Below are 9,780 nucleotides of genomic sequence, written 5' to 3' on the forward strand. Positions count from 1 at the left end.
AAACCAAGGGGTGCAATTGTTTTCTCAGGTTTCGCAGGTTTTTGATTATATCTGGGTCATACATATTCTGAGGTTTCAGACTATATAAATATTAACACGAATCGCCTTTCCTCAAACATGAAAATCCACTTAATCCTGAGACAACTTTAAATTAATTAGAATTAAAAAAGCACAACATGAAGTTAAGGGTTGTTTATAGTTAAGGACCGCCATTTTTTGCATTATACTTGCTTCTCTTCGCTTGCCTTGTATTACTTTGAAGTTAATAAAAAAAGTATTCAACTAAATAAACAGTGATTAACTTTCTAAATGAAAATAAAGTCGGCCTAGTTTTTTAATGTAATGTAAAGCAGTGTTTGCATTATTCAACTTTGCGTTCAACAATTGCGTTCAACTCAACGCAGGGTTGCACGAAAAAAAAAGTTGAATGGCTAAATGTTGGCTGGCAACCAACTTTGTTGAAAGCGATTAGTTGAAAGGCCATTCAACCAAAAGTTGAATGCAAAGTTGAACAATGCAAACACCTTTTTATGGCGAATATTTTGATATTTTTTCATATTTTGATATTTTTAGCCATTCAACTTTTTTTTCGTGCAACCCTGCGCTGAGTTGAACGCAAATGTTGAACGCAAAGTTGAACAATGCAAACACACTTTAATGGTCAAAAATATCCAGAAGTTTTTTTGGCGTGGAATCCAGCAGCTACATAGAAGGTAATTTAAATAAACAACTTTTGACGGATAATAAAAATTTTTTGAAGTTTCATAAATTGTGAGTATTCTCAACGGCCTTGCCACTTTGATAATATTAAAACAATAAATCGGAGTATTTTCTTTCCCACATTTATACCAATTTAATAATATTTCAAATGAAAAGTCATTATCAGTGCCTAGTAATTTTTTTTACTTACGTGGTTCGCACCTTTTTTTATTAAAAATATATAAAATGTGTAATGTTAAAGGAAACTTCATTGAAATTGTTACTTTCATTTTATAATAAAAATCACGAGAGCATTATGTTGTTGTTTTTTCATTTTCATATTTTGAATGCAATCTTGCGACTTAAAAATCAAATTCTAAAGAATGCTCTTTCCGAATAAATCTTTTTATAATCGCGAAAAATTATTTTTGTTTGCTTTATAATTTTTGGGAATATTTTTTCACATGAAATTCGTGATTCGTGATGAAATTCGTGAAAATTTACTTTTAAATTTCTCATCAGATTTTGCAAAAAATTAGGCTTTGTGGTTAGCGTATCACCATTAACTTCAACAAATTTCGAATTTAAAATTTCCAATGTATGCAAAAAACTTGAATTCGGCTTGCGCATACCGCCCTCCGATAAGCAATTAGCATAAGTATAATTTGGATCACTTTCTTCATCCGTTCTGAAACCTAGTAATTAATTAATTAATAATTAATTTCAGATTAATCATATTCGACATCTTTGAGAGGACTGATGTAATCTTATGCTTAAAAAAAAAAAAAAAATATTACTGCTCGTGATCAGGTAGCATGAATTTAATGAAATGTCATCATTTTATTTTTCTTCTTCTTTTTTGTATCAAGGGCTACACAATTGAAATGGTGGAAAACTATGTGTAACATAAGAGTCTTTTTTAATAATTGAATTTTCAGGTAAAATTAGTTTTTTATTTAGTTAGAGATAGAGCTAATTTTGAAAGTAACGTTGTGAGCTATTCAACGTGCTATTGATCCAAAGTCAAAGTTTATATTCTTTCTAACTAAAATAGGCTCAGAAAATAAAAACTTATAGAGAAAAATAAAAATTCGCAAGAATTATATTATTTCAAAAAAGAACGAAGCCAAAAGAAGCGAAATAAGAAGCTAAAGATGCTAATTTTTTTAGCAAATTCCACAGGGTCTCTTAAAATAACTTATATAACAACCTTCATCCTTTAGTCCGGCGAGAACATCAATGTACTCACTGATTGACTTAAGGTTTAGCTGCTATAACAACGTAGAACTGACATATAGTTACTCGACTTTAACCTTTTTTTTTTAATATGCAGAAATTGGACGAAATATTGTAGGAGCACACTTCCCGAATTGTCAGAAAACGGTGACAGAGTGAGTAATAAATGCACAGTGTATCTACATACTTAATCTAACAATACCAGTACTCCCGGATACTGGATATTAGACTTGAACCCAGTTAGTATAGAGTGGCCTTGAAGCAATTACTGCAGAAGTTTTAGAAATGTAAAAGTGATCATAGGTACATGTCGTCCCCTGTTGCTGCCAGACAATAATTGGACGGCGAACTGACTCGCTATATTCGTATTTCATTAATGAGACCTTAGGAATTATCAACTACATAGTTAAAAGGAATAGAAGGAACCTGTTAGTCCTTTCTAGACAAAGGTAGCTCATTTTGGATGGCTTTCTAATACCAAATTGACATTTTATACCTACCACCTCCATACACTATAAAAAAACAGCCAGTTTGATGATAAGATGATTATTCACTTACAGAAACCTCAACATTACTGCCGCGACTTCTGCCGCCACCCTTTTTACCACATGAATCAAAGACATTAGGCCAGAAATGCGACAGTGAAGAACGTTTGATAGCCATATTTCCTTCTCAATGCACATTTCCATGCCATGCGTCATATGGGGAACTTTCACATGCTGGACATGTATAGGGTACGTCGGGGTCTAGTCTGGTCTTGAACCTACTTAAGTATCGCAATTGAGCCAAAGTAACAGGGGTCTATCTTAGCAGCTGAAGCTGGTGACAGTTACCGGTGAAGGTCGTTTATTGCCTATTTATACGGGGCTAGGTGCAGCGGTTGTCGCTCGTGGTTTTGGAACTCGTCCTTCAGTTAATAGAGATGCTTTCTGACGTGTCTGGGTGGAGGTTCCGCCTCAAGCAAGTGCATGTTCGAGTGCTCCTGCCTATGGCGACCGACGGGGTGCTTCTTGCGGATCATTATGTTGTGCTCCCTTACTATGGTATATAGTCGTTCGGGGTCGTTACGATTAAGAACGTCATAGGAAAAATGAAGAAATCTGCTGACGATGGAAGAACACAGCATTTTTTATCGGAGCAAATCCTCATGCGGTGTCAACATGAGAAACATCCCAGCAACGCTCTTCTTCGAAATTCGTGACACGTGAGACGCAACCTGCCTGACTAAAGAACTAACATCGAGTCGTACGTAGATCACGCGTTCAAAGAGGCAGGATACAAAGCGGCTTTCAACAACATACACAGCGATGCTACCACAACAAGCCTTCGCACCCGCAAGGACAACATTTTGATAGGAACCAAACGTTCTCACGACAGTCGGCTTTACGTAACCGGAATGTCTCAAATCCATATCTGACCAAGGACTGTCACTTCAGCATCATTCCCCAAAGACGCTTTGCGCGATTTGTATGTTATTGCAACAACAACATTGAGGAAGCACAACTTACCAGAGGAACCAGGCGCACAACTCTGTTCCGGGTGATGTTACGTTCCTATCTCGGCTGACCAGCATGCGGATTATGTCCATGCAATGCCCAACTTCTCTTCACATGTATCTCCAACCCAAGAACCCTGACACCGGAAGCACTGTGGACTGCGCTCATCGACGTCGCCGGCTTTATCGAAGTCAAGCTTGACGAGACCCATGGGGGAGTTGAGCACTACTACAACAACAACAATGCCAAGGTGATGTAACAACAACAGGAATTATAAAATTTATTATATTTTAAAACCTCCGCCAAAATATTTCAGAAAAAATTTACAAATGTGAGCTAGATCGATTTGAAAATACCTCCAAATATCTCTTTCTTAAGTTTCATTTTTCCCGAACCGACTCACTTTTTACTTTTGGTTTCCATGTATTTACTATGGGCAGAATAGAAATTTTCGGGAGGGAGGTAGATTATTTTGATTCCATTGATAAAAATTTGTAAACGTTGTTATGCAAACCTTGCAAGTTTAAGCTCTCCTATCGTCTGAGGTGATATTTTAGAAAAAATATTTTTAAAAACCAATTTTATTTATAAAAAATCAGTTTTTACAGGTATTTTCAAAGAGGTCCAGCTGACGTAAATCTCAATATTTCCCAAAACATTTCGGTGGAAGTCTTAAAATATAATGAAATTTATATATCTAAGGCAAAGACAGTACCGATTTTTTTTGTATAGATTGTGATGTACATTAATGTACATTAGACTGCATCACCAAAAAAAGTTGCGGGTTTTCCGCCGGAATTACAAAATTTATTATATTTTAAGACGTCCACCAAAATATTTCGGAAAAATATTAAGATTTTAGTGAGCTGGACCGATTTGAAAATACCTCAAAAAATGGAGTTTTTTATGGATAAAAATAGTTTCTTAAAGAACTTTTTGAAAAAAGTCCCCTCAGATGACGAAATTCAAAATGTTAACAAATTTTTAGGAGTCGGGTTTGAGAAGTTTAAATTAAAAAAATGCAAAAAAAATGCAAAAAAATTTACAAAATTTTTAGTTGAAATCTGATAATTTTGACATATTATTGAAACTGATTCATGTACATACATAAATTCATATATTCTCTAAAAGTAAACATTTTGTGGAATTTTCGGGATTTTAGATTTTTTGAAGCCCTGGCAGCGGCCCCTAATTTTATTTTAATATTGGACGTAGTAAAAAATAATGTAATATAAAAATGTTGAATATTAGAAAAAACGCCCCTGTAAATTTTTTTTTTCTGGTACAAACGATAATTTCGCGTAAGGGGTCGATATATAATTTTATGAGGGAGTTAATTTAATCATATGTAATGAAAACCGCAAATAATGAAGAGACAGCTTATTGACTTTATTCATGCCGATACCTTGTATTTGGCAAACAATTAAAGGCCAATTTAATTTTATTATGTGGCAATAAAAAGTGAATTTATTGTGCGAAAGTAATTAGACGCCCACAATACTATTCCAGAAATAAAAGTGCAAGCAAAATATATTTGTTTTGCAGACTTGAAAAAAAAAAATTGTTTTTTTTTCGTGCATATTTGGTGCACTACTTTAGAGGCTGCCAATTAATGGGGTAGATAATATCAATAAAACAATCTGATGTTTGCAGAGATAAGTGTATTACGCGTATACAACGTAAGTATGTATGTATGTCCGTGTGTGAATAGGTATGTATGTATGTATGCATATATGAATTTCCTCGAATCGCGAAAAATAATTGAATTACACAGTGGTGGTGGCATTGGTGTTAACCAATCAGTGACTGTTATCAGCTGCAACGTTGTTGTGGAAAATATAAACAAGCACATCAGTATACATAAATACATATCGTACCTTTGCAGCAAGAGTGACATAATAAATTTTTTTTTTAGTAAGTATGCAGACATCGTCGCTACCAATGTCAAACTAACGTAGGTGAAAATAGTTACTTTTCAGGGAAAAAATCTGTTGTAAAAAATGTTGTTGTTATTAGGTAAAAGTGTGGGATTTGACACTTTGTTAAAGCCAGTATCCTCTGCTTCTAAGAAGACTAGAAATTCGGCAATTTACCAACTTACGTATCATTCTAAAAGCATGTGCAAGGTATCGTAAATGAAAAAAAAACATTTTTGCACATTCGATAGCTTGACATAGTACCTCTTCTTCAATGCTGTGTCAAAAAAAAAATCATGCCAATGATTCCTTGGAAGAAAATGTGTCTTAATTTTTACCATGTGAGCGTATGTAAACTGTAAACTTTAAAGCCGTTTTAGATTTTATGAATTGTTACACTCTTGCAGCAAACGTACGACATGTATTTGTGTAAATCCGCCGGGTTTTATATCGCTGAAATGCTAAAAAATTGTATAGGCGTACATACATACATATCTATGCAGGTATTTTTTACGCTATTCAAAATCAAATACGAACTGCTTTCAAAATATTTTTTTCCTCGCGCCTTCAAACATTGGCAACATTGGCAATTACTTTCTGGCGCGACCTCATACACTAGATGCACACCAATGCAGGCAGATGCAGATGTACTTCAAGTGGAAAAAAGGGTTGAGCAAACAATGCATTCACGACATATTCCAATTTATTGTTGTGCAAATATTGATTGCAACCTGTTGCATTTACAGTTGAGAGGCAGAGCACAAACACACCTACGAATTGTAAATACCGTTACACAAATACTAAAGCAGACAACTGCTGAGCGTTTAAGCCAATTTGTGATAGCGCGTAATCGATCGCGATTGTTTGAGTGGCGGCAAGTTACGCAAGTACTAATATAAAGTATAAAACCGCAGAATACTTTCAATTGATTTCAACTTTTAATTGCAAATAAGATTGGAAAATTGTCAAAAAAATTAGTTCAAGAATGGGTTAACGCAATTTTTTGTTGAAACTATCTCATTGACATTTATTTAATTGAGTTCTAAATTTTATATGTACTGATATTGTTTAACGAGTACATTTCGTTAGTCAGTATTAACAATTTCAGAAATGGATTACAGGTAATTTCTAACAATAATTGAGTATGTATATTAAAGTTTGGCGTAAGACCTGATGTTTACGCAATTTAAATAATTTACAATTATATGCAGTTAGGCAGATACGTATGTAAATGTAGAGGTACAATGACTTAAAAATTTAATTTTTTCGAAAAATCGCTGCACAAGGCTTCTAAACTAACTTACTACAAATGATATAAAGAATATGATATAATTAACGCTTGTGAGCAAAAATCGAAGCTTTCTTAAAGCAAGCAATTTTTTTTTTTACTTTATAGATATATTAGTATTTTAACATTCTTCAACTGAATTTGGAATGATTTGCGTTAGAGCAATGATAGTTTGCTAAATAGAGAGCACGTCTTGCGTACATAAGGTATCATAACGAGAATTTTCGAAAAGGCAAGCAAATGCATTTATGCTTTTGAAAAAATATCACGAATTATCTACAATCTCAAACTATAACGATTTCTCATATTTATATTATGTATGTATATATTTTAAACTATTTGCAAATAACTACTGTTTACGTATTACTCCAGCGCCTACACCACCGCTATGCGCGCACATTGATGGCTCATAAGACCACTCGTCCGTTTCGGGATCGTAAACTTCAACAGTGGATAGATTTGACTCGCCATCGTATCCTGATATAAAGAAATGTGTAGATGAATGTAAAAAAAATGTATTTACATCACTCATTTTTCCTCACCGCCAATAGCCCACAATTTGCCCATATTTGCAGCCAACGCAACCCGACTTCGCTTGCAATTCATTGGCGTTACGAGTTTCCAAGTATCTGTTATGGGATCATATACCTCAACAGAACGCAAAAATGAAGTGCCATCATAGCCGCCACAAGCATATAGCTTTCCATTCAGCGCAGCCACACCCAAACGACAGCGACGATTTAGCATTGAATGCATTTTAAGCCATACATCTTTGATGGGATCATAACGCTCGACCGAGTCGAAAATGGAGAGCCCATCATGCCCGCCAAGCGCATAAACATAACCACCCAAAGCTGCAACCCCACCAGCCGAACGATACTTCATCATAGGCGCCACCTTTATGGGATAAAAAGTGAACAAATGCAGCCAATAGTAAGTGAGATGAAGCATCTGTGTGGTTACGTACCGTTTTCCAAATATCAGTCTTCGGACAATAGCATTCCACTGTATTTAGCGAAGTAACACCATCATAACCGCCACATACGTAAATGCAATCATCTAAAGCAGCGACACCAACGGCGCTAGTGTAGAAAAATGTCATCCAGCGCACTCTTATTATGAATTCTAAATGCATATATCGCTTACCTTCGCTTGCACAACATTGCACGTCCTTGTGTCCATTTATTCTTTTTCGGATCATATACTTCCACCGTGGAGAGACGTTCAGTACCATTAAAACCGCCAAAAGCGTAAAGTTTGCCATCCATGACTGCGACACCAACGCGAGAACTGCAAATACATGTAAGTAAATTCGCACGTTACCGTTTTAAGTAAACATGGTTTAAAATCATATAAGAGAACAATAAATCATATTAAAAATCTACAGACGCGTATATAGAGCAGTCTGCCTTGAAGAGAAATTTTACTTTTGTTAATATTTGTTGATCTGAAAAGTTAAATCATTAGTACGCACCGCATCATTGACATTTGTTCGCCCATTTCCCATTTCTTAATCACTGGATCGTATATTTCAACGGTGCTTACTGATTCCCCATTGCTAGCGATTCCTCCAACGGCATAAATTTGCCCCATAATGAATTCTCCGCAACGTTGCCGCGTTCTATGTTTTAAAGCATTTAATTTCGTCACTTCTTAATTATTATATTCATTCAATTACCTGAAGCTTTGTAACAATCCTCTTCTTTCTGGCATTAGATGGAAATCTTTTGCTTCATCCAGCAAATCTCTGCACTGATGCGATGAGCGTATAAGCTCTTCGCGTGCAACACGATCTGCCAAAAATTGCGGTGAAAGCAGTGGCAGACGCACCTTGGATAATACTTGTGGGAACAATGCGGAACGCTTATCTTCCATATGTTTTACCCATTTCATGGAAGCTTCAAAAATCACTTCCTCTGTTGGCACATTTAATTCATCACGTCTTATTAAATCGATGAGCTCGTCAAAATCTAAGCCCAAAAATTCATCTGATTGCACAACTTTGGCAAAGTTCTGATCGATATACTTATCAGCGGCTTCAATTAGATGTGTACAACCCATCGAATCGGCAAAATGGCGTATGCCCAACACATTCTGCGGGTGAAAACGTGAAATCAAGAAATCCGCACAAGCATTGCGTACTTTGATCAGCTGCAGAAATGACGCACCCACCATTAGACTTTGAACATTTTGATTATCGATGCGTACTTGGCCACTGTATGCATAGTTGATGAGACTCTCAAGTGCGGTCGGTTCGATTTCCTTCATTGTAATCTCTTTGATGCGACTCTCGGCCATATTGTTGGTAAACATGGCATAGAAATATGGTATTGTACCAGCTAACACAATGCGATGAGCCGAAAACGATTGATCTTCCACCTAATGTTTAAAATAAAAATTAAATTGAGGGTGGGGTTTGCACCACCACCCAGCAGGGTGGCTCTATATATTTACCTTCAAAGTAACATCACAGAGTTTGCCCTGACGACGTATTTCGCGCATTAGCGGGAAACTTTCACCGAAAAGGTCATCATGCTTATATATTACATATTTTTGGTCATCCCCACAATCGCCAAAATCGGGCAAATCCATTATTGATGAATACGTTTGTTGTTGCACTAATTGGGTTAATTGTTGTTGCCGCTGTTTTGTTTGCGATGACGGCAAAGTGTCGCGCCCCGAAATGTGTAATCTCTCCATACTGGGTTCGGGCCACTGTTCCATTATAATATTAATAGTTGGTAAAATTATATTATTAAACTAATCCCATCGATTTTTAAAGAAAACACGTAACGAAAATCCCACCGAGGTGAAAAATAAACCAATAATTTGTCAAAATGCTGAAACTTTTCCTTCACTGTTTTGCTCCCCCTTCGTCGAGTTGCCACATGACCAGAAAAATTGTGGACCTGTAATAAATAAGGTTATCGATAATTTAAGAAAAAAGTTTTATGCAGCATGCGTGACGAGCCAATGACGATACAACGACAAGACGAGTCGTGTGCGGATGGCCTTACTTTAATTTTCGGAAAACATTACTTCTAAATACATTTACAACGGATAACAAGAACTGAAAATCTTTCGCAAAATTTTTGCTATTTGCTGTTTTAATTTTTGCGCTTGTATTATTCGTTATTTTGAATAT

General features: G+C 35.7%; 1 protein-coding gene across 1 annotated transcript; it reads right to left on the bottom strand.

The window, feature by feature from the left end:
• Positions 1 to 6,343: 6,343 nt before the first annotated feature.
• Positions 6,344 to 9,522, bottom strand: LOC118745203 (kelch-like protein 18). The gene is made up of 7 exons (XM_036478732.1): positions 9,090 to 9,522; positions 8,314 to 9,014; positions 8,110 to 8,256; positions 7,782 to 7,925; positions 7,603 to 7,717; positions 7,178 to 7,532; positions 6,344 to 7,112 (listed from the first exon to the last, which is right to left on the bottom strand). The coding sequence occupies exons 1-7, from the start codon at positions 9,357 to 9,359 to the stop codon at positions 6,985 to 6,987; spliced, it is 1,860 nt and encodes a 619-aa protein (XP_036334625.1). The 5' UTR covers positions 9,360 to 9,522; the 3' UTR covers positions 6,344 to 6,984.
• Positions 9,523 to 9,780: the final 258 nt, after the last annotated feature.

Source organism: Rhagoletis pomonella, unplaced genomic scaffold, assembly GCF_013731165.1.
Source record: "Rhagoletis pomonella isolate Grant_MI unplaced genomic scaffold, Rhpom_1.0 Rhpom_scaffold_00001, whole genome shotgun sequence".
NCBI classification, from domain to species: Eukaryota; Metazoa; Arthropoda; class Insecta; order Diptera; family Tephritidae; genus Rhagoletis; species Rhagoletis pomonella.

Excerpts from the sequence above, each read along its gene's own strand:
- LOC118745203 (XM_036478732.1), bottom strand. The coding sequence starts at position 9,359 with ATGGAACAGTGGCCCGAACCCAGTATGGAGAGATTACACATTTCGGGG. Across the intron at positions 8,257-8,313 it reads GGATTGTTACAAAGCTTCAG|AACGCGGCAACGTTGCGGAG; the intron begins GTAATTGAATGA and ends TTTAAAACATAG. Across the intron at positions 7,926-8,109 it reads GAACAAATGTCAATGATGCG|TTCTCGCGTTGGTGTCGCAG; the intron begins GTGCGTACTAAT and ends ATGTATTTGCAG.